Source organism: Drosophila gunungcola (genome assembly GCF_025200985.1).
Source record: "Drosophila gunungcola strain Sukarami chromosome 3L unlocalized genomic scaffold, Dgunungcola_SK_2 000002F, whole genome shotgun sequence".
Lineage (NCBI taxonomy): Eukaryota > Metazoa > Arthropoda > Insecta > Diptera > Drosophilidae > Drosophila > Drosophila gunungcola.
This window is the reverse complement of record NW_026453178.1, coordinates 856747-882572: the sequence shown is the minus strand read 5'-3', so window position 1 is coordinate 882572 and position 25826 is coordinate 856747. Positions and strand designations below refer to the sequence as shown.

Here is a 25826-nt window from a genome sequence, read left to right as displayed (position 1 = left end):
GTAATAAAGCTGCACTGCATCTGCACTCGTTCCGTATGTGAAAGTTGAATTTGAACGCTAAGCCCAGCTCAAGCGAGCTGAACTCAACTGTTAGGCTGCCTGGGTATTCAAATTGGTATAAAGCCAGGCTTAAAGTATCTGTTTCTGTATCTGTATCTGTATTTGTAGCATGCGGAATTGTCGAGTGCTTTATCGCCAACGGCGTGTGCCGTGTGGCTCACATCTCACATCTAGTTACGTTCAAAAAACTTTGTATCTGTGTCCCTTACACACGTATCTGTGTGAGAATGGGAGCACCGTGTCGCCCGGCTCTTTAAATGTATTTCGTTGTGTGGGTCGAACGGTTTGTTGAACCGGTATTCCACATTTGTTGCAGGTAGCACTCACTAGCAACACTAACAATATCAACAGTCGACACAGACACAACGTGTTGTAAATACTACTTAACTGGTGGACAAGCCAACAACAACCATCCACCGATCAATAGATCCAAAGTCGACTATTGCCAGGTAGTTTAGATAGCTCTGATAAAAATTCCATTTTGTGAAAATTTTACTTGTTCAAAAGGGGTGGTCCGCGATAACTATTAAATTGCCAAGGAAGTATTACGAATATTAGAATTAAAAAAAGCCACAGCAATATGTTATTGAACTCTACGAATTTAAATTTATACACATTATCAGAAAAAAGTGCTTAACGTCTTGCTTACAAATTGTAATTAAGCCAGTCATAAAAAGACACAAGTTGAATTTTTGAATAAAAAACAACTGAAATAAATTAAAAAACAGCAAGTATGGAAAAAACCTTTAAAGAAAAAATGGAATCATCTTTTTTGTGCAATAATAACGAATTTTTTGATAAAATCTCCTGTTACCTTTCTTATTTAGATTCAAGTGGCAACTCATTTTCCATTATTCTGAAGAAGTCTTAAAATAAGTCATTAAGTTTTCACTTTATATTGCACTTCCTTTAATGCAATTTCTGGAATTTAAAAGTATTTTTATGGTAATTTCTTGCGGTTTTGTTTGCCAACTGCCCAGCAATTAGCCCAAATACATGAAAACCACACCCCCAAATGCTTTTGAGTCATTCTTAGTTGCTTGCCCAACCGAACCAAATGAAATGTTCGATACTGATACCTTATGATATCTCCAAAAAAAAAAAGCAGTTCAACTTGTTTTTTACAGCTCCTTATTGTTATTGTTTATTACATATAAAGATTGTGTTTACTTTACAGCTTTTGCTTTGTTGTTTTTATTGTATTATTGTATTTTTTTGTTGTTTTGTATTTGTATTTTTCTGTTGTTAAATGCAACTGGTTCGATTTTACATTCTCTTGACGAGAGCCTTGAGCTGTGGCTGCCTGAATCGAATTGTAATTCCGCGAAAAAGCAAAACCGATTCAGCTGTGCGATTGACCTTGACAAGTGGGTTCAATCGAGTCGGCTATAGGATGAAAAAGTTCACCACGAATCGAAACACCTTGCTCAGAGTGCTATTCGATTCGGGTCGCTCCGGGGTTTCGTCTCTCAATTCAGCACCTTCCACCAGATGGGCATCCAATTCGGCCTCCAATTCTGCCCCATAACGAAGGATATACCACTCGGCCAGGAAGTAGATAACCAGTGTGATGAGGGCAAACTTAATGTAGATCTTAAAAATGTCGAGTATGTACAGAAAGATCTGATGCAGCAGCTCCATTAGATCCATTATTGCGGTCCACGTTGCGTATACTCAATGCAAAACTTTGGATCTATCTGCTTCGTGTTGTGTTCGTCGGCCGATCAGGGTTTTGCGATTTTGTAAATGAGGTCGTGTTCGGTTAGTTTGATTATGCAATTGTTAGCCCAAAGTTTTCGTGTCTTTCGTGATGATGCACATTTCGCTTTCGGCGCCTTGACTGATGTCGATGTCGCCTCATTTGCATTTGATCGCGTTGATTGTTGATGAGCGCGGCACAAAAGTGCGTGTATTTCTCGCTATATCTCTCAATGGTCAGCCATTGGGCAGGCGCCTTAATTATGGTAATTTGTTCGGAGCATTTCGGCCTTTCTTTCACCTTTCTTTCTTCGCTGGCTCAGGCCTCTATAATGGCTCCCTGTAAAAACAAATTTCGTTTTAATTTGATTGGAAATTAATTTGATATACACACAATGGCGAACGAAAGGGTAAACAAATTGGATTGCGAAAAAGTGTTCCAAAAAAATGGAGCACAAGGTGTGACCGAAATCGGAGACTTGACTTGCCCATCGATCTTATGGAAATTTCATGCTTGGGGCAGGTCGGATTACTTAATTAGCATGGAAAATGGTTTTTGGCTAGATTGAATATTAATATGCAAAGAGATAAATGGGTTGACTGGGAAACCAGATCGAATTTGTTAGGGTAAACCTTGATTTAGCCAAAGGTTTTGTAATAAAGTATGTGTAGAAAGAGACAGAATGGAATGAAAATTGATATGATATGTAAATCAGATGAAAAGCTGAAAGACTAGTTTAAGTCTAGTTAACAAAATATTGTTTTTTTCATAATTAATTACTTTGAAACTTTTATTTTAATTGGATTAATTTTGATTAATTCAACTGTACAAGTAATGTTTTAAGCATGGCTAAAAATGTATTAAACAAATTTGGCTCTATTCCACTCATCATTTATTTTTTCCCCAGATTAATTCATATTTTACAAATTAACAAATTTGTAATCTTTAAAACCCCATAAATAGACCCATTTACATAATCATCATCATTTTGGTAATTTGCACACTAAAGTCATTAAAAACAATCAATTTTTTGTATCCCAAAACAAACCTATCAAACCAAAGACCTAATATAAACCCAATCATAAAAAAAGTGAGGCAGTAAAATTTTAAAACTAACAAAGACTGTTCAGTCCACTTCACCTCCATGATGACCCTGATAATGAACGCTTTAATCCTAATTGTTCATTTTTTTTACTAATTTTAAAATTTAAGAGTTCAGTTTAAAATGGTTCAAAGATCAATCAACTATCACTGTTATTTGAACTGGCAGTTGACCCTGTTTATTTATATTTATAATGCTTATAAACTTAAAAATTCAAGTCAATCCAAGGGGACTCAAGCTATAAAAGGCTACCACTTTATTTATAATTTAGCAATCATGATCAAAATCACTGTGAGTACTGCAATGTTTGTATGGTATTTTTGTCCCCTTTTTTTAGAGACTACGCCTCTGCCAGCTGCCATTCGTCAGCGGGCAGATCGACAATTCGAGACAGACCCAAGTCAAAACTGGCCGAAGATTGCATCTTTTGGATTTGAATACACTTGACAATCGCTTAACGCAAACCGACTTAACCTTACCCAAGACGAGATGTTCAAAAAGTGGTGAAGAGACGAGAAGGAGACGGAGGCGGAGGCGGAGGAGAAGCCTCCTCTTCAGCAACTCGATAATCGCAGCAATTATACTAAGCACACAAATCAACTTCAACTTGGAGGAGACCTGTTCGAAAGACGACTCTCAGCTGGAGCACTGGGAAAACGAGCCGCCTCGAAATGTTTTGCATTAATTTCAAAACGCATGCAAAAAAGACGCAACATATTTATAAGACAGAAAAAAAAACCCAAACTGCAATGGGAAGAGGCAAAAAAATACAACAAAACAAAAAAAAAACCAGTTGCAAATATGGCATACAAAGTGGATAGCCTTCGCTTACGAGGAGGATTTTAGAGTGCGTCTCTTCCTGCCAATTGTCGGATGCAAAAATGGCAAATGCTGAAGTTGAACTGTCGCATAAAATCAGCAGAGTCTGCAGAATAACACTCCAGCCAGATTCGCAGTGACAGGTCGACCAAAATGGTCAAGAAGATTTCGCAGAAGCAGCAGCCTCTCCACATCAACACATCTCCACAGCGAAGATGAGATTCAGTTTTGAGCGGTGAGTTTGTGCGTGGATCTACCGGTTTTTCGAGACCAGACCCAGACACCTTGAAAGACCTTCTGACATTTGCCGCTTTTCATACTCTATGTTTTTTTGCACTAACTGGTCACTTGAAGATGCTCTTAGAAAATGTTGACACAAATTTAATATTGAAAATCTTCAAGGATATTTAGCAGGCACAAAAGTATTGTTATTGTAATTATTTGCTTTTAGAAGATAATTGGAATTGTTCCGATTGATTTATTTTTTGGGGCAAACTAAATAGAATTTAACAAGACAAGAGTATAAGTAGTATTAGTCGTTAAGTTGTTAAATAAAAAACAAAGTCTCAAATAACTCTTATTTTCATTTCCTTATTTTAAGATCTAAATAAAAAAAATAATCTTTTATTAAATACTAAGGTTTTATATTAGGCATGTCACTTATATGAAATGGGTAATATTAAAGGCATTTGTTTGATTTTTAAAGAGTTTATTTATACTAATGTACATTATTTTGTTTTGTTTACATAATTTTGTATATACATATTTATTTTTCATATATTACAAAATGTTGTATAAATATATAATTATTCAATTAATTATTCAATTATTTGTATGCTTCCTAATTTTGGCAAGAGCATTTAGGCTTCCTCGAGCCAAAACCCAGCATCCCTTCTGGTAAATGAATTTAATTTGCGCAATTTATTGAAGACAATTTCAACATAATAAAGCCGAGTTAATGAAATAATTTCTTGTTTTGCTCCGCCTTCTGCCCTCATCAAGTCGCATCGGATTTCTGTTCATATTTTGCATGAAATTCGCGTCACATTGTAAATTATTTAGTTGCATATTAATTAGTGGACACTTCCAGCAAATCGTAACAAAGAAACAACAACCATAGCCACATTGGTCTATGGAAGAGGCAAAAAAATATTGTTTAAGCTTCTTACATAATGCAAATGGTGTTAACTTGACTCCAGTTACCACAGTTCGTGGTTGCTTTTGTTGTCGTCTAGCCCATAAAAAATAACGTGAACCGAAATGTGGGGAAAAACGAATGTGGGTGAATGGTCAAGAAAAGTAACATTTTGTGATTTATAATTCCCAGCAGCTGGGGGCCACTCGTGGGTTAACGTGAAGGGTGGGTTAATGGTGCCAAACAAAACTGTGTCACAAATTGTGCCGCTTTCGGTTAATGACTGAAATTGAAATTGACTTTTAATTAGGCTTTTGGTTTGCGTTTTGTCTTCGGTTTTGGATTTAAATTTGGATTTTGAATTTCGTATGTTCATTTGCCTAAAGGCCCGATATTTCCGCATCAGTTGTAGGCTTATTTCTTATGCACGAACGACTGGCATTGCGTAGGTGTATAGTATAGTATATATGGTATATAATTACCTGCGATTATTTCGCTTTTCTGTACGCGGAAACGAAATATATCAGTCTCCCGTTGTGGCATACAAAACTTGAACTACTTCTTCAACTCCAACTCTTTTCCTCCTCATTTAAATTCGGTTGGGTGGCTGCGTGTGTGGATGGGGTGTGGATGTGTGGAAATGGCTCGATGGTTAACGATTATGATTGGCACACATAGATTACAGGAGGTGTTTGCACTCGTTTTTACTTTGCACAAGTTTTCAACACCTTTCGAGTACGTTTTCGTATTTGAATTTTTCGTTTAGAGTTAAGAAGTCATAGGTTTGCTTAAGCAGTAACTTTAACAACAATCTGATGAATGAAATAACTTTAAAGATTTTAATAAAATATGTTTGGACCCAAAACTCTAAATTATATTAATCGCATAACGTACACCCAGTAAGGAAAAACTAAAAATTTAGTTTTATTAAGTGAGACTTTTAAATAAACTACAGCCCGTATTGAAGTAAAAGTATTAATTAAATATTAAATAATGTAACCTATACTTTTCAGTTTTATTTCTATACTGTAGTCTAAGGCCTTATTTTTAAACCATTTATAACTCATATTCATTCAAAATAATTTAAAATTCATGTAACAACAGTTTTGTTTCTATGACAACTTTTCTTGGGTGTATGTATAATCGATAATAAAAAGTAGATATATTAAAATAACGATTGCATTTAAAATAGTCTACCTATACAAGGTTGATAGACAATTATAACAATTGTTTTTTTTACCCTAACTTATTTAATCTTAACATCATCTGCATTATAATATCACCTCCCACATTTGCTTCAAAACTATTCCGGAAGATGCTAATCCAGTGAAGGGCGATTAGCTAACTTATTATGTCGGCTAACCATTTTCAGCTTCCTCTTCCCATTTCAACGTCACAGTGAACATTCACCAACCATTTAGGCCGCGTTTGTGTACATTTCCCAATGTTGGTAGTGTTTGCATTTTGTAAAAGCTTTTATCATAAGGTCATTAGGGGGCCAAACTACTTACCGCATTATTTATTCAACGCTCTATAAACATTATATTTTTATCGAAATAAACAAAATTTAACACAAACGTCGCAACACAAACAAATAATTTTTGACAATTGCCAAGCTTCTTCTTTTTTGTCTGATCGAAAGCTGGATAACATATGGCCAACAGCTGATTGCTGTCAAGTTTAGCTTTAAAGAGATTTAATGTGCAAGGGAGACAACTATAGATATAAAACCGTGTATATATACATGTGTATGAAGATCAGCTAAAGCTTCACGGGAAAGCTTTACTGGAAAAATATTTTTTAAAAGTTGAACTAATTGTAAGACTTAAATATATAAATCACATAAAAATTATATTTTTGCTTAAAATAGTTTTTGCCCTTACATTTAAATCATTTATTAATGCAAATACTGATTTTCGAGCTTCTAAAGCTATAGTTTGCCTTTAGTTTTAACGCCTTGCTGACAAAAGCTAAAATTACTGTGGACAACAGCTTTTTGCTGTTTTAAAACAAAACATTTTATAATTTTCTGCTTGTGACAGCATTTATTATTGACCGAAGTCAGCAAATCAACGACTGCTTATTTTGTGGCTCTCTGTTTTGTTTACTCAAGGAAAGAAAATCACAGGAACCATTTGTTTACATTTGTTTGCCGCTCTAAACTTTGTAAAGATTGATGTCTTTTATTTAATTTATTGTTTTTTTTTTTAAATAAACAAAATAAAAAGATATTTTTGGGTTAAGGAAATTAAATCTTAGGTAAGGAACTAACAGTTTTAAAGGCGATCCACCGTACTTAAATTTTTTTTGTAGTAGTGGTTTAAACTGCATGTTAAAGTTAGTTGATCCGAATTGAGCACTGGTTACAAAGTTAAATAAGAAGGTGAACATCCTGCTCGGCATCTTAATTGTCCAGTTTGGCCATTTATTATATGACATATGGGAGTATGTAGGCCTTCCAAAGAAAATAGAGTAAAATACCGGCGTACTTTATGAACGGGTTTAAAAAGGAAATCAACATAAAAATCAAGAAGAGCCCCAGAGGCAATTCAGGCATTATCACAGCATATAAAACCAGATCTATAGTCATCATTTTGTACATCTTGTTCCTTAGTCCTTTACTTCCTCGTTGTTTCAGACCTTAAAAAAAGAGTAGAAGATGTCGATTTTAGTTGATGGTAGTTCAATTTAATTGACTAGATTTCGTTTTTTTGTGCTAATTGAAAATATCACATATTGAACTACCTATCAGTTTATTTGCGCAGAAAAAAGTAGCTAACAGAAAACTTACCGTAGAATAAACTAAAATAACAATGAGATGACTTAAAAAACACACTTCTTGTCGTTTTGAAGACCACGAACCAAATGATTAAAAGCTTATTCCCACCAAGCTTAGATTAATCGCATAAAATATTTTTTGCTATGCAAAACATTGTATGAATGATTGAACGAATGTCTTTCAAAGCTAAGGTTAGTATTAAAAAAAATAGGTTTACAAATATAACCATTTCATTTTTTATTTTAATATATTTCTTTCTTGATATTTTCAGACTTAGCTTTCTTAAAGAGCTTTAGTTGATCACTGACAAAAGCTAAAATACCTATCGTGTTTGACTTTTCATTGCCTTAAGCCCTCTGGCTCAACTGCTTAGCTCAGCAAAAAGTACTTATAAAACGCTTTTTTGTATTGTTATTAATTTTATTCTTTTTACTTTTGATCACGTTGTAATGTTTTTCCACATAACTGTTTCGTAAAGCTTTTATTCACCATCCATTATCTTAGTTTGCAATTTTTCTGTCAGGAATATTTAAGTTTGTTTTAGGTCCAAATGCTTAAGAACTGTTTTCGAGGCATTCCGTTTTGTTATACACATTTTGTAAATCTTTTTCCATTTCGGTAAGCCATTCATCACAATACGGAAGTAAATACGTCTTGGCACCGTAGTTAAAAGCAATCACGGCGAACCTTGTTATAGGTTGAGTTGAAAATAACAGCGTGAAAAGCAAAAAAGCCCAAATTGGCAGTCCAGGCATTGTCACGTAATATAGAAGAAGATCTATAAAAAATAAGAATAACCATTCTTTCATCTTGAACAAATGTGTTCCTTGTCTTCTTTTCCTATTTTGTTTTCCTTTACTTCCGAAAGAATCTGTAAGACAAAAGTTTTATTTCATTGAAAATTAAATATACAAATCCCCAAAAATTGTATATAAAACTTGAATTGGTTGTATATACTTTTACTATACTTACGGTAGAATTTCTTAATAAAGTTAATAATAAACAGTAAAAACTTAAAGCGTTGCAGAACGATAAGATTACTTCAAAAATTGCACTTGTTGTCGGTTTGAAACCCCAAACCATATGATCAAAAGCTTATTTCAAGTAAGTTGAGTCCCCTCGATGAACGAATCCAATGAATGGATTTGAATTCCTAAAGATTTGTGTGAATAAATGAATGTAATTGCCAAGTTTCAAAGAATTGGGTAAACGGAAACTCGAAGAAGTTGACTAGATTTAGAGATTTTCTGGAAGTTATTTAAATTTATTCCTACTGCCCGATTGCATTTTCTGTTGAAACAAAAATCATTACAATTTTAAATTTCTTAGTGAATTTGTTGTGTGAATGAGTCTTTTTTTTTTGAGCGTACGTACAACAACATTTAATTTAAGACTCTTGGTTAAGACCATGCTGATAAATTTATAAACAATTAATCCAGTGATTAGTGTGTTGAAAATTAAAATATATCTATATTGTGCAATTTTATTTATTTATTTTTTGTAAACTGTGAATGGCTTTAGTTGATCACTGACAAAAGCTAAGATAGTTATCACATTTTGTTTTCCGTGCTTCAAACCTTTTAAGTGCCAGCAAAAAGCTTAAAATACACTTTATTTAAATTTTTTTTAAATTTATTAATAATTTCTCAAATCTATATTATTAATAAAAAGTCGGTTTTATTTTTAAATTGTTTTTATTTTATTTTTGCCCTTGTGCACATCACAAGCAAAGTTTTTCTTTACAAATTTAAATGAAGATGAAAGTTGGTGTGTATATTTAACAATGAAAGGAATGTGTTTTTCTTTAACATATGTACAATGAATAATTTTGGGGAACACTCAAAACTTTTGGGATGGGAAAGTAGCGTCAATTTAGGGTTTTTAGTTTTTTTGTGACAACAACAACAAGAACAACGAGTACAAAGCTAATTAAACTCATTCGATGGCCTCGATTATTTCATATTCTTCATCCAAAGAATGATCATAATCGATGTTATATTTGTTCTTGATCTTGCTCTTGTAATCCTTGAGCTCCGCATCATTTTCGAATTTATTTGTATTATATCGCTGTTTGCCTCGTGAGCTGTTGCTGTTGCTGTTGTTTTTATTGCCGGATTGAAGGGTATTATGGGTGCGATTCCTAGATCTAGTTTGGTTGCTTTCCCTATCTCTATGGTTAACTCTACTAGGCTTTGATTTTCTTTCGCTATTTTTACTAGAATTATGTTGCTTCTGATGCTGATGTTGCTGTTGCTGTTGATGTTGCTGCTGCTGCTGTGATGATGAGTATGACGATTGAGGATTGGTACTTGGTGTGGTAAATCTCATGCTACCTCTAAAGCTATTTTTGGTCATTTTACTGTAGTCGCTGCTATCTACGATTCTATTGTTGCTATTAATTCCGCTGATGTTGCTGTTGAGTTGTTGCTGATGTTGTTGCTGATGTTGCTGCTGTTGATATTGCAGCTTCTGCTGCTGCTGTTGCTTTTGAAATTGCCGCTGTCTTCCGCCGCGCTGTCTCGTTCCGTTTGCTGTCCCAATCTTATACTCATCATCGGCCTCATATCATACTTCATTCTTCTGCTGCTGGCGCTCTGGGATGCGATATAATTCGTCGTTGTTCTGGTAGAGTTGCTCCGAGCCCTCGCAGTTCACATTCGACCACCAGTCGCAGACCCTTACGGCCTGATTGAAAACCGTTCCATTCGGACAGAGGAAGGAGTACTGGTGGCCAGAGTGGAGGCACCAATGCCAGACCTGGAATTAAATAGTAAATCGACATTTAAAAATCATAATCAATGGTGATTGATAAACCATTAAAGTGTTTTTGTTGTCTGCACATCTAAAAAACACTAGTTTGTAGGATATTTATTAATTAAGTTTAATCCAAAAGTGATCCATTAAGCAAGTTTTACTTTATATTGGCTTTTATTTTGAATTTTATGTAAGTTTTAATTTATTTTCGAAAACTTGTTTTGCTTTTGCAGAATTGGTTAATGAAAGTTCTTGTTTTGAATGTTCTACTTTATATTGGTAATTATTTTGTTTAATATTTTAAATCCCACCTGACAACGCGTCTCTGTATCGGCATAGTAACCCGGCTGGCGTCCCTGGCAATTGAAGGCCAGACCTTTGGGCACGGCATCGTAGGCGGGATAGTCCTCACCAGCAGTATAGCCATCGATTTGCTAAAAATATAAAAAGGGTAAAAAAATTTTAAAAATAATCCAAGTCAATCCAATAATAAATTACATAAATAATAATATATATATTTTTGTACTGCCAAATCCTTTATCTATAACTGTAAAAGAACTAACATCTAATGATTAATACTAACAAATATACAATTTTTACATTGATGTTGTTGCAAAAACAAAAGGTATTGAAATTTAAAAGAGTTCAATCAATATATATAAACAATTATTGTAAGAAAGTTTTAGTGTTTGCTGTTTAAACGATTTCTTGACACCAAAATTTTTATTCAACTTGTCATAAAATTAACCCCATTTTTGTTTATTTAAAATGCAGTATTATAAGTTAAATAATAATGTAGTTAAAAGTAATTCTCTTGCACACCAGATGTGGAATTATATTATGACTTAGTAGATCTCTCGTGTGAATTATCCCAGCGCAGTCAGCCCAGCGACCTTCAATTGTGGGTGGCAGTGTGGGAGGTGGGGCAGGTGGCACATGTGGCAGCCAAACATTGCCCAAGCATAGCAGCAAAATGAACTCTAAACAATAACAAATTACAATTTGAAACAATTGCCACACAAACAACAAATTTAAAATGCAAATGCAAGAGCCCAAAAAACTGTCGAAAAAAAAAGAAACGAAACCAACAAAAGAACCAGCGAGTGTTGAAAATTGTGCACTTGCAACAGTTGCAAATAATTGCGGGGGCGGTTGGGGCGAAAAAAGAAGGGGGGACTATGTGACAACCAACTGTCAATCTCATGCGTACGAAACCATGAAAAGCCGTAAAGTGCAAAATAAAACAATAAAACTCGATGGCTTCAACACGGCTCACAACACAGCACCCACAACACACACAACACACCACACCACACCACACATATCGAAGTTGGAAAAAGATGTGATTCTTTTGTGTCGATCTCGCTAGGGAGCAGACCCATCCATTGGTTCCAGCCTCATTTGTTCAGTTGTTCATTTGTGCATTTGTGCCCCCTTGTGTTGCATCTTCGGCGGCTGTCTATCTTGATCTTGCCTCGATTTCTTATCCCCATTGTTGCCGCCGTTACGCTCAAATAAATCTCTCTCCCTTTTGGCCCATCTCGGCTTTCAAGGGGTTAAAGTTGCCGCCGTCGGCGCTTGCCTATTTGGGTTAATGCTGAGTTTATGCTAATTGAAGATGTTGGGACAGGGCAAAGTGATTGGCAATGTGCAGCACTTTGATGGGGTGGGAAAAAGGTTTGCAAGTAGGGGTTTTCTTCATGGGAAACATTGGGGAATATATGGGGAATTTTAACGAGTTTTAATCAAGGATGTCCCAAGACTTTACGGGCTTGTCAATAAAATAAGAGATTATTTAAAATTAAATATGAAGCTTAGGACATTTTCCAGTCCATCGAAATTTAAAACAATTCACATACAAATATTGAAAATATTTAGGACTTAAGAAATTATAATCATGAACCTTACTAGAATCAATATAGATTTCTTAATTTATTTTTTACACTAGAGATTAGTAAAGTTAAGAAGATAAACCCATTTTTATTTCTAAAGAAATTAACCACAAATCAATTAAAAATACCTCAAAAATGTGTGATTGATTCCTCATTTTTCAATCTTTTTCATTTTCCTTAGTGCACCTTGAATGCACCCTTCTACTCCAATCCCATTTCGATTGCATTGCGAATTCGAGCTGCCTCGTTTCTGGTCCTAACTTTTCTCAATCACTTGCAATTTTCACGCTAATAACTTTCCAGGGGTTTTTAACATTTTCAACGGCAACAAAAGACGCGAACAACAAACTATATAGACCGCCCATTGCCTCAGTAACCCAAAAAGCGGACAAGATGCCACTCTCGGCCCATTCGAATCCCAATCGCAGTCCCCGCACACCATCAATTATTTCCCTCCACTCTCAACCTTTGGCCAGAGCATTTTCCTTTAAATACCAACTCGCTGCCAGCGGACGCGACTAAGCCAACTAACCGAGATGGAATGATGGGACTTTGGCATGGGAGTTACAACTGGAAAATGGTTAATTTTCCCTGCATTTTCCTTCTATTTCTGTTTGACGAGCGCGCGGCTGAGGGGCAACCAAGGCTAATTGATAATGTAACACAACGGAGATTGCCTCAAATGAGGAAAAGCGAATGTTGTTTACCCTTTTTTTTTGGGATGTCTAACAATGATACACTATGAAATAATTTTTGGTGTTATTTAAGTGATTCTACAAAGTATATATTATTACATAGATGGATTAAAATCATTTTGATAAATCCTACTAACATATTTATTTCTGTTGTTAAGAAAGTGAAAGTCATTCCTCAAAATAAAATTTTTTCATAAGTGGCTTAAAATATATTCAATATTTATATTTTTCAAAAGCTATTTCTATTTAAAAGTTAAAACATTGAAATTTTTTTTGTTTTTTTTTTAATCAGCGTTATAACACAGATTTTGTTAATTGTTATTAAAGTCAAGTGAGTTATTTCTCAAAATAAATATTTTTAATTTAAGCTTTTCCTTTAATGCATTAAATTCTGGTAATAAAATTACTAAACGAAAATGTTATTCCTTATCTTTCTCAAATTAAATGTACAAAAATACTTAATTCATAAGAAAATGGTTTCGTAAATACTTGAAGTACTCTGTGCAACCTTCTTTAGTTAGTGAACTTAAATTAGAGGAAGAAAGACTCATGACGACACCTTTTTAGAAATAGGCGTCCCACATCTTGAGGGAGCTTTGGTTTTACTTTTTTCTGTGTGTTTCTGGCCTGGGACGTGAGAAGTTGTCTAACACTTTGGCAGACAGGTTGTCTGCTTCGTGTGTTGGCTGCTCCCCCCCCTCAGCGCCCCCAATTCTTCTGCAGCTTCTTCTGGCTTTATTTTGGCTCTTCGGGCTCTTCTGCACTTGCAAAATTGCATGCTGCATGAAAAGAAGATGGCCACAAGGGAGAAAGGGGGGCCCACAGGCGCTTTTTTGGGCTATTTTTTGTGGCAACAATTGTAATTGTTGCTGGTGTTGTTGCTGTTGCTGCTGCTGCTGCTGCCGCCGTGGCTGCAACTTTGCGTGGGAGTTTGTTGTTGCTGGCGTGCCGAATGTTGTTGCTAGTTGAGATCCCTATCAAACAAGAGACAAATGGTGTGCGCAATCTTTTTACTCGGAATGAATGTAGGAAATTATCTCAGATGACACTTTTTTTGTGTGCCGCCGCTGTTGTTGCTCATGTTGATACAGCAACGATACGTACAAATGGGAAAAGACGCGGCCAATGAAGTTGTCAAATCAATGTTGGCCAAATTATTCAATAGGCCATTTCCCAAGCTCATAAAAACCCTTAGACAAAAGGTATCTGCCAGTAATTGCGGTTCATAAAAGCGATCAAAAGGGGAAAGGGTGTTTTTTTTGTGTAGGTCTTTTTGGGATTAGGATCGGGAAGAAGGCAACTCGGCTTACCCCATTGACACAGTTCCCTGCCAGCATCGAAAACAGTCCGAACACGACTATCAAAATGCAGGCGCTCCAGTGAAGATGTTGCTGCCGTCTATGTTGCTGCTGTTCATGTTGCTGCGGTGATTTGTTCGCTGTTGTTGTGGCTGCCATGATGTCTGTTGTTGTTTTTTTTTTGTGATTTTTTTTCTGTTTTTTTTTTTTGGGTAATACGTAATTTAAATGTGATTTTTTTCCTATCTAAAAATACAAAACGAAAATCGAAAGAAAACGAGTCGAGTGGGTTGATGATATTAATTTTCTGTTTACAGCATTATGTTTCTTTTTTGGTCTTTCAGAAAGGAAGCATCTTCTTCTCTTTCTTGGCTTATGCGGTATATAATTAGATTTTATATCTAAATGTTTATTATGCTGCCGAGAGGAGGCAACCGCAATGGCTAATGGACAATCGACGATTGCTGCCGACGATGTTGCAGCTGCATTCACTTTGCATTCACTTTTTATGCGGCGGATTGGATGCTTCTAATGGAACTTTATTGATAATAACTCGAGTTGTTTAACTCGGAGCTAACGATATTGCGTTGCATTCTTGTTAGACACATTGTTGGATCGTAATTTGGGTATTCGAGAACCTGATTTTTAATAGCTTGTCTTGAAAACGTTATAATTGCATGCTTAAATTGGTGTCTTACGGATCCTGTCAACTTTGACATTTTTAAATAATAGAGAACATATTCAAAGTCACAGATAACTTTTGAACACTTGGTTATACTTAAAAACTTGTTTCTAAAGATTTGAAATATTATTGGATTTAAACAAAAAACTTTTAAACAAAATATTTATAGATTATTTATATATATTTTTAAGGTAAGAAATACATCTGATACTATTAAAAACAATGTTATTAAGTTTTTCAGCTAAAATCACTAAAAGTTAGCTTTAAAATGAGCCCTTTAATTTAACTTTAAATTGACCAAATTACAGTTCTTTAAACTTATGATTTTAATAGAGTTCCATACACTTCAATGTGTATTATCTGTTAGTTAGAAACAAAACGCTTTTCAAAAGTTTTTCCGCGCCTTAAGATGGTGTCTTTTTGGCTTAATTTTCACTATTGCATCATAGCCAATTCGTTCTACCACTTTTTGCTCCTCTTGGGAACCAATTTGCGTAATTGATTGCTCAACTCGCAGCACAATTTGAATGCCACGCACTTTGCCGCGCTAACGAAACACACGCCACAACGTACTGTACGTGTGCAGATCCGATCGTATCGTATCGTATTGGGACCTCGGGACTCACTTCAAAATCGTAACGAGCGAAGGAACAAGCGCTGGGGCTCTGCACGTGTTGCCGCGTTTGAAGTTGATGCAAAAGTTGTAAAAAAATTCGCATCAATTTTAGTTTTATACTCAAGAGCAGAGCTGCGACTTCGCTTGGACTTGGGCTCTCTGCAGATGAGCGAGGCTGGCGGCGGCTAAATCCACAGCGTCATCGTCATCGTTGGAATTACCAAAGAGCAACCTCATCGCCATAGAGACGAGGCTGGAAAAACTAAATCATCGTGTCTATTGATGCCTCGCTCGGCTGGTCTCGCATTTGGCTCTTTAAATCGCAGTTATTCTCTCATTCATGAGTGCAGGGGGACTTTTTTTTATTTTTTGTTTTGTGTTTGGGTCCACACACTAAAAAGCCGCAGGTCGGCTTTTGTTTTGTTTTCGCGGTTTGTTGATGTTTGCTGTGGCTGTGTCGCAAAGCTGCGAAAAATTAGTGCAAATTTCAGCTTATTGATGATGCCACTTGGCCAACTTGGCGGCAATTCCATTTAATTGTCGCGCTTAGTGCGAAATTTTCGTTCATTAGCGCCGGATAAACGAAAGACTTAGGCAACGAACTTGATTTGCATTGGCTTGGAAAAGGTAAGCAACAAATGCGGAAAGGGAAAGGCGTACAGAATGAAATTTGTTAAGTGTTAAAAGGTACTTCTTAGATAATGAAAATAATTTTTTTTTTAAAACTGTTAGTGAGAAATTCCCGCAATATAATACAAATTTATTTTACAAATTTATTACAATATGAGATATTTGTAATTTTAAATCTTGAAAAGGTAAATACGTAAAGATTTGTAACTTTTACAAAAAAAAATATGTATTCAAGACCATTTTTGTTGTTTTACAAATCATAGGTCTTAATTGGTAAATATCAATATCCTTCTAAATTGCTTTATTTTAGAATTAAAGTATCTGCCGATTGATTTTTTTATTGTTGGTAATGGTAAATCGAATGTTTTCTACGTTATAAGGGCATCGCCAGAACTTAAAATCGCATGAGCATGATGCTTAAGCGATTCCAGGCTTATTTCCCCATCATTTGACAGCATTTAATTTCGATTTGCAAAAAATTATCATAAATTAGACTAATTAAAATAGAATGCTGCAATAAATTTCCATCGCTGCCTTTGGCAAGAGACATTCATTTGCTCTAGAATTGATGCAGTTCCAGTCGCCGCTCACTTTCAAAAGATGTGCACGGTGGCAATCCGACTGCGAATCCGAAAACCGAATCCGGTTCATCGAGTGCGCTTCAATTGCTGAGACATCGACGGAGTCTCAAGACCTGGGACCCAGAGACGTGGTCGCTGCATTCTGGTTCACCTTCGAGAAAAGCAAAGCATTTGCAGTCGTCAGACAGTCAGATAGGCAGACATTGCCAAACGTCTTTCGTGGCTTAGTTTTTCGCTTTTCAGTTTTGAGAGCGGTTCGTTTCGGCGGTGCTTGGATTGTGTGAGAAATTCCCTTAATCAGCGCCAGTTGCACTGCACCAGACCACCGAAAATGGGCAAGAGTTGACGTATGGATTTCTTGAAAATAACTTATCATCATTAGGCGTTGGTCACTCTCCCCCTGTTTTTCCATCGCAGCCAATCAGGTTTCGTTTCCCAATTGATTTGTGGCTAATGCACAATTAATCGATCGGTGCAGAAGTATTTTCCTACCACCCCCATTAATTTCCAATGATTTCACACGCCGCAGTCGACGGTAATTTACTCCGTGCGACCTTGACTTTTACCCATTCGAAGGTTGAAGCCGGGCAGATCCATCATCGTCATCATCATAATCATCAGCGGTGGCGGTAACGCTTCTTCTTCTGAAAATTGTTTAATACGTGACGAAAACAATGATCAAGTAATTATGTGGCTTATAAATGTCGGCTTCCCGCGTCTCCATGAACGATATGATATGACAGTAAACGCATTTTTCGCTCAGCTTTTCCGTTTCCATTCTTTTGTCAGCCTTAATGAGCTTAATGCTGTAATTTATTAAATTAGTTTAGAAATGTTTTTTTAATTCGCCTGCCAACAGTCATCTTTTGTGTGGAGAATTGGATTACCTTTAATGGCATTACATCAGGGTCACCGAAGTTTGACCTCTAACTGATCGCATTTTAACCACAAGTGGTTTTATGTTTGTGGCTTAAATCAATAGAGCATTATTGGAGTACTCTGAATTCTTGAAAGGTATCATATGCATATTTGATTTGAGTGCGTTCGGGTTACATATTTAAGAGTTACTGTGAACCTAAAGAGGTTATTATTTTGCCTAATGAGCAGTGATTGAAGAATATAAAGACCAAATTTTAAATGCTCGTTAAAGAATAGGTATAATTTTCTAACAACAATTTGAGGTATTCGTTTTTGTTAATCTTTTAAATGACTTTTAGGAGTTTACATTCTAAAAAGCTACATTTTATGGAGATATTTTATGATTATAGATCATAATTTTTATCTTAGATCAGTGTTTTAAAAATATTAATAAACAGAATATCAGTATGGGCTAATAGGCAGGGATTGGGGAACATTAAGACTAACTTTTAAATGCTCGTTAAAGAATAGGTTTAATCTTCTTCAACTTGAGGTATTTGTTTTTTTTTTTTAATATTTTAGTTGACTTTCAAGGGCTATCGTTCGAAACAGAAAAATTGTATGGAAAATGTATTATTATCGATCACAATTTTTGTTTTAGATCATTATTTTAATAAAATATCAGTATTGTTTTCCCCTTAATGTAAATTTAAACTTAAATAAATAATGGCAACACATTTATCTGTGTAAGCCAAGTGGTTCAAGGTTTTTCCAGACTGCATCCTCTGGGCCAGTTCATTCATCACTTGGTTCATCCCCAGCATCATTTGTCAATTGCAGTTTTCTGCCGGTAACGAAATCTCCTCCATCTCCCAATCAGCAACAAAAAAAATACTGGCAAACAGACCGCAAACATTTGGTTAAACGCATTTAGTTCTCATTGTTCTGGCTTGGAGTTCGCTGCCCCCTTCCTAAAAAAAAAAACAAAAACAGAATTCTCTGCCATTGCACAAAAACAATGCAGTTCGGTTTCGGGTTGTTCTCTTTTTTTATGACTTCGGAACTCGTTGATTATTGTGCAAATAAAAATTCTAATGACGATTTCGGCAACAACAATGCAATTATGCAAACCCAAAAGAGGAAGGTAATTAAAGGCAGAACAGCAAAAGCGGCCGAACTCGTAGGAATGATAATTATCACGTCGCAGCAATCAACAATGAATATGCTAAACAGTCCAAGTTTTAAGTTTTTCGAACGGAGGAGAACATCCTATGGAGCCATGGCACATGCCACATCCGCCAGAAGCCGAAAAAATGGCAAAAAAAAAAAAGAAGAAACTCCGCCATGATCTATCATCATCACCAGGCCCAGTCTTTGTCTCGGATTTGCGCAACTCCACCCCTTCCTTCCTGGCCACTCTCGAAATAACCCCAAAATACCATACATCATCTCGGCCGAAAGCTAAAAGGTTTCACTCCACCGCAAATTGTGGCAAATTGTCGATGGGTTTTGTAATCAAACCAAAGTCGAAGCCGCAGACGAAGCTCCTCCATTGAATTGTTTTGGTTAACGGAGTGCAGAATCTGCCGCATATGGGTCAAAAGCGAATTTGCCTTTGTTTTGCCAAATTGTTTTGTCACTTTCGGATTAGTTGAGTACACTTGGCCACAGTTACTTAACGTTCACTGATATTTTTCCTCCCTTTTTTGGTTACTTGCCAGTCATTCGTTCAAGTGACTTTTAGCTTGATTTGATTTGAGAAATTTGGGTTTTTTTTAGTTCGCTATGATATTCGCCAACTTGCACATGACTAATTGGTGTTTTGAAGAATTGAGAAAAAACGTAACTTAAAGTAGGTCGATTTGGAGAAAAAGTAAAGTCGGTATGTATTTTAAATATTAAATTAACCTAAGAAAAATATCGTAGAAGGACACTTAAAAAACTTCTTACAAAAGAACAAAGTTAACCAATCGTGTGGAAAACCTACCACTTTACAGAACTTAAAACATTTCCGACAATTTCGTGAGCTGTGACTTTCAATACCATTATGATTTACAACTCCACTTAGTCATTACCCAAAAATGTGCCAAGAAAATGCCAAGAAATACTGATTGAATTGCATTTTGATGTCCATACAAATTATGCACCAGAGAAGTGACAAGAAATACTCAAAAGAAACAGAAATAGGAAAACCAATTTCAACAACGATGCCAAACGCTGTGTTGGAGATGATTGAAATTAATGGCAGATCCATTTAAAAATATACAAGAAACTGAGACTAGAAGGCCAAAAGCATCTGAACTCTGTCTGATCGGATTGCAAAGTTCACCGTGGATGATGATGATGCTGATAGACAGCGCTTTGGGGGAAATTTCATACAGAAAATGGCATGAACAAAACGAGAGGAGATTACATTACCGCGATACCGGAGTACTTATGAAGGAGCACTGCCAAATGCCAGTGGAAACTTAACGAGGTGCGAACAGGGTCAGCTCTGGTAGCCTTTGGCAAGTTGAACTCAATCGAACGGCCGCGGCCAGTTGGCCAACAGAATCTGGTACGAAACAGGTAGGACAATTGTCAGCAACGTGCTAAAGTTGGTCCACAAGTTACCAAGTTTAGGGGGAAAATGTTTAGATACATGCTGTTTATGTGTAGGTCTAGATAAGAGATCAATGGAATTTTAAAAAGAGTGTCACATTCTGTTGTATTATTAACGATGTTGATTTTTGACTTGTTAGAATTTAACTTTACAACTGATGGAAATAAATAATAATAATAAATATTAATACTAAAGGCAATTATTTTGCTAAAAACAAATTATGCTGACAGCCATTTTAAAGTTAGGCTAAAAATTGTTCTATATATTAAATAAAATTAAAAAAATATTTTGTTTCTAACTATTATTTCTTACGACAGCTTCATTAACTTAGTAATGCTGATTTTAGCTGTGCTAGATTTTATTCCATAAACTGAGTTAATTATTATTACGATAAACGATCCTACAAATACATTTTTAATTGAAGGCATTTTTTTATTGCGTTTTTTTTTAACAAATAGGAAATAACTTTTCTTATACATTTAATATTGACAACCATTTTCAAGTCAGGTAAGAAAATGTTCGATACATTAACGATTACTTTGAGTATTGTTGTATTAGAAAATTATATTTTTTCATTCTGTTCTGAAACGTTCATAAAAAACAACAACGGTCAGCAATTTTTATGAACTCATCTTTTCCTTGAGCTCATAACGAGAGATACAAATCTAAAGGCATTTTTTCGAGAAGTCAGCAGTTGTTGCATATTCAGCATACGTCATGTGGTCCGCTGCCTTTTGCTTACAATTCAAGTTTTTTGGTGCTTTTAGTTTTTCCTTTATTTTGCACTTTTTTTTGTGGTATTTGTCGGCTACCATTTAAATTGATTTTCGCTTTAATGCCTCGAAATTGGAGCAAAATTGGAGGCAAGGTCAGTGGCTGATCGCTGGCCATCTGCACATAGTCGATGATCGTGGAGCGAGGATGATGACGTTGACGTCTCACTCTCAGAACAAACAAGTTGTAATTGGGTCGACTTTTGTGTTTACTCGAGTAATCATAAACAACGACGGCACGAGAAGGCAAAGGCCTCACAAAATGGCCAAGTCATAAAAAACCTTTATCAAACGCTTCGCTGATCCGACAACTTCAATGATGTTTTTATATTTTTCTGTTTTTTATGTTGTCTGTGGGCTGTTATTTCTCCGATCTGTTGTTCGTGTGAACTGAGGAAGGACGACCTTTGGCTAGACTGTGATTTGAAGATGACACCTTCAACCGGAGTTATCCATTTCGTGATGTTATTGGGAATGACTCAGCCGGGTTTTTGTTTCTTTACGGTTTCGATGGAATTGATTTCAGTTTTTTTTTTTCTTATTGAAGACGGAGCTGCAATTTGCCTCTAAACGAGTTTGGCATTTGTTTACTTTGGCTAAATATTCAGTTGTTTTCGTCAATGATCATAAATTGTTATTGTTCCATTGGCGTGGGATTATTTGGTGCATATATATTGGCCAATAAAATAGATGGATAGTGTGTGTTTAGAAACCCCAGCTAATAAATATTAAGGCATTTGGCATTTGTTTTATATTTACAGTTGAAATGGAATAAAGAAATCTGAAAAGGCTTGCCCTTATATAATTAATTCGTTTATTTTTTCGAAACATTTTAAATTCAATTTTCGGTCACATTGGAAGGAAGCCATTGATCACGTGTATCAGAAGGGCTGATTATATATTTCAGATTTTGGTCTCTTATATTTAAACGGTTTAAGTGCAATGCTTATAGTACATAACATAAATAATGAAAAACTTGAATATTCACAACATATTTAATTTTTGAAATTTTTTTTTGCTTATACTTTCAATACCGCAAATGTAACATGATTAATCTTTTCCTCGTTAAATAAAAATAAAAGTTATGGAAGTAAATAAAGATAAAAAATAAAGTTTGTTAGCTCCTTTTTCAAAACTTAACTTTACACTTTTGTTATGTTTTCGTCTAATTTTTTCAGTACTTTAAATGTTACATAATTATTTTTTTAATAAGAACGATATTTTAGAGAACAATTTTACATTTTTTTGGTTATGCTTTCTGCTAAGATATTCAATACTCAATTCTTGCATAATTATTTTGTTGAATACAGTAAATTATTTGTTAATTTAAATTAATACCTTTTGGAGTAAACTAAAAGAAGTTTTTCGGGTAATGATTTATAGACTGCAATATACGATCTTATTTAGGCAGGGTTTTCATCATCGAATTCGATGGAATACGATTCGAGAAGTTCAAAAAGTTTCATTCGAGTTTTAGATAGACATTCATCGAGTTCTTCGCGATCCATGCAATCAAAGCTGTTGTGTCCATAGCCTAAAAAATAGTCCAGTCGTCCGGCACGCAGGTGATCCACAAGACGGGTCCACATCTCCGCAGCAAGACTTTTCACACTCCTTTCCCAGTTAACGTTTGAGATTTGATGGAGCATTAAGGATCTTATCATATGATTATTTATGTGTTTTAAATTAATTTGTTGGCTATGCCATTTCATGGTCCTAAAGACTTCTTTAAAATGTTTGGCGTCTTTAGTCAATTCAATCACCAATTCTGGGCAATAAATCAAAAAAGTATGATCATCGTTAAAACCCGGTCTCTCCGACATTGTAGCGTACCAACTCCATTTGTTAAAAACTTCGGGACAAACTGGAGGATCTTCCAGCGGCCATTGCGACCACGGGAATTTTAAAATCGGGCAAAAAGAACATTGTACGGATATAAGTTTAAGTAAATCGTTTCTAAAGCATTCAAAACCCTGTCAAACCAGTTTTAGAAAATTTTGCGGTGGATATATCCATCAGGAGAAACGATCTGCCGAAATGAATCTGGTACATCAGGTGCTTTTAACATGAGAAATCGTTTCTTGTCCCATTCTGGAACGATTCCGGGAACATTTAGTATAATACCAATTTCGAAATGTGATTGAGTTGTTGTTAAGTCTGAAATAAAGACGAACATTTTATATGGTGTTTCAGTGCAAAGTGTACTTAAACTGCTTTTGACCTCTGTATGTACACTTATATTTTGCTACATGCACATGCATATTTGTAGATGTAAAACATAGATCGCACCAAATTACTTACCATACCATAAACAGTCGCTAAAACCAGTGCCAAAAATGCGTTTACATGGTTCCAACACAGATTTCCGTATATATATAAACTGTTCTTCCAAACTCATGATTTCCTCTTAATTAAAATAAAATGCGGTTTTGGTGATCCCCTAATAAAAGTGTGACTGCTTTTGGTTTGCAAAAATATAACATTGATAGGTCATAAATATATTGAATTAATCCATTCTAGACAAACTTAAAATTCTAGTAAATCACAGTTTCCTGGTTTTCCAGTTGAAAAAAAGCTAATAGACAATATATTGCCGCCAAATTTAATGTTTAATAAGTGTACTAAACGCATATGCTTAATCAGGTCGATAGTATATCGGTGCGCGTCCTAGCTCGTTATTAAGTGTCTCGGCTTTTGTTTCACGCCTCGGTTGGAGTCCCCGCTTTAGTTATCTGTTAATAACACGGCTCTGCCAGCGGCTCCTCTGTAATCGATGCTGTTAAGGGGAGACAACAGAGCTGTTATGACCATAAAAACCAAGTTTCGTTTGTTAAATATATTTGAAAGCGCCATTTGGACAGAAGCGGCATCGTTGGAAAGCTTATAACTAACAGCTACGGACTAAGAATTTCAGTAGAGGGACTAAAAGTATAAGTATTACCAAGTGGTGCGTCTGGCAACGCCTTGAATATGAAAAAAATTGGCACAAAACACGAAACTTCAGTTCGACGATCAGACTTCGCGTTCCTTTTTTCACTCTCTTGGCGGAAAAACTGACATATTTAAGCGATTTTCGTTTGCAGCGATCGGCTCCACTCCACCAGTTTTCCCAATCAGAAAAGTGTGAAACAGGAAGCTTTGCGAGTCTAGAATAGAGTCAAGAGCTTATAGGATTTGAATATATTGCAAGCATCGCCAGGCCGAGCTCATGTTAATATATTATTATATAATTACAAACACGTAGATTGCCTGACAATCTTAGATTTTACATCATCTTTGAACTAATTTTTAAATCATTTTGGCAATTAATTGTAATACAAATGTACTGAAATATATATATCTGGATATACTTCATGATATACAGCCATACAGCTTTAAATTTAAATAAATTTAAGGTATGTAATGTTTGAATTTTTAATGTGTTTCTAAATTAATGGGTCTTACTAAAAATAATTTGGACTTTGCATCTGAGCTCCACGCTATAATCACATAAACAAAAAAATCATAATCGAATAAACAAAAAAATAAATGAATATACTGAATTTTTAAAATGTTGTTCCACAAATGCAACTGATGTTGGTTCTTATGTCCATAAGACAATTATGTTTTTAGTCTTTTTCGATCACCTGCAGTAGGATTGCAGCAGCCCCGCCTTCTTCATTGAATATGCACAATAATAAATAATCTGAGTTGGCCCAGACAGGCCCCCCGAAAACCATTTGACATTGGCCACAGGCGGGAATATTTTGCCCTTTCCCGAAGCCAAAAGCAAGCCGAGCCCAGGACGCAAGTCCAAGTCCTGGCCCAGACTCCTGCTAAGTGTTGAGTGTGATTAATGAAATGGCCGCAAGCTGGGCACAATTCTTGCTCACACCTGAGCGGTGGATGTAGGCGGTGGACGGTGGCAGGGGGCGTGGCTTGTTTTTAGGGTTAAATAGAGTTCAGTTGGAGCTTGTAGTGGGTTTTGGTTTGGCCAACGCTACGCTTGATTAATTTCTCTGCATGGAATATAATTAATTTGCTATTTACACACAATCCATACCCCACAAGTGAGCTGTGAGCTCAGCAATTTTCTGACAATTTTTGGCTATTTTTTAGAGTGAAAAATGAAAAACTTTCTAGTTTTTTTTTTAGACCATTTAACACTTTATTTAACAACTTTTTAAATTTACTGGGTTATAAAAGAGCAATCAATGTCGACATTTTAATTTAATTGGGCAAATGATAAATATGTCTAAAAATTTAGACAACAAATATTTACACTCTTAAAAAAACGTAGTCAGTCCAGAAATTGTGTACTGAATTTTAATCTCATTTCTTTTCATTTGACTAATTTTGGGATTGATTTTAATGCCTGAAACCTTAATTTAAATGTAATAAAAATGCATTTAAATTAAATAGGAACTATGTTTTATTTAACATTTTCCACATTAATGAAATTATTTAATTATTAAATCATGCTATTTAATAGCCATCGAATTTATAATTATGATTTATTTAATTGTACTGTTTTGTTTTTTAATCAGTGTAAGACTTAATGCAACATTGTTCTTTACTTTTAATTAAAAAAAAGGGTTATTTTAGGTTGTAAAAATTGCAGTTCTTATCGATCATTATTTTTAAATTAAAGTAAACCTTTTTAGAAACAAAGAATATTTTAAAATATATGAATTTGAACTATATAGCCATTTTATTTCAATATATCGACAAGGTACATTTACTTTGTTTGTCTTTCCAATCTAAGTGGTTTTTTTTTTGCCATTTCAAATTAGCTTATTTAGCTGTTTTAGTCAGCACTGACCCCAGCCGCCATGGAAGGTCATTAGCTAAATTGTTGGAAATTTTTCGGCG

General features: G+C 35.2%; 2 protein-coding genes and 1 long non-coding RNA gene across 6 annotated transcripts; all 3 read right to left on the bottom strand.

Annotated features, from left to right (window-relative positions):
• Window positions 1–1174: 1174 nt before the first annotated feature.
• Window positions 1175–6481, bottom strand: LOC128257917 (uncharacterized). Of its 4 annotated transcripts, none has more exons than XM_052989169.1 (2): window positions 6327–6481; window positions 1175–2098 (listed from the first exon to the last, which is right to left on the bottom strand). In XM_052989169.1, the coding sequence occupies exon 2, from the start codon at window positions 1708–1710 to the stop codon at window positions 1447–1449; it is 264 nt and encodes an 87-aa protein (XP_052845129.1). In that variant the 5' UTR covers window positions 1711–2098; window positions 6327–6481; the 3' UTR covers window positions 1175–1446. The 4 variants fall into 4 exon arrangements, with proteins under 4 accessions (XP_052845129.1, XP_052845132.1, XP_052845130.1 ...); XM_052989172.1 differs by lacking the exon at window positions 6327–6481 and adding an exon at window positions 5298–5320; XM_052989170.1 differs by lacking the exon at window positions 6327–6481 and adding an exon at window positions 3694–3896.
• Window positions 6482–9280: 2799 nt separating this feature from the next.
• On the bottom strand, window positions 9281–15503 carry LOC128257904 (probable serine/threonine-protein kinase dyrk1). Its single transcript, XM_052989152.1, is given in 4 exon segments — window positions 9281–10351; window positions 10660–10782; window positions 14246–14479; window positions 15489–15503. Coding segments are annotated over 3 exon segments (1092 nt in total). The 5' UTR covers window positions 14393–14479; window positions 15489–15503; the 3' UTR covers window positions 9281–9529.
• A 6739-nt stretch (window positions 15504–22242) lies between these two features.
• LOC128257919 (uncharacterized) lies at window positions 22243–23412 on the bottom strand. The gene is made up of 2 exons (XR_008267915.1): window positions 23277–23412; window positions 22243–23132 (listed from the first exon to the last, which is right to left on the bottom strand). It is a non-coding gene; the product is annotated as an uncharacterized LOC128257919 (long non-coding RNA).
• Between the last annotated feature and the right edge of the window lie 2414 nt (window positions 23413–25826).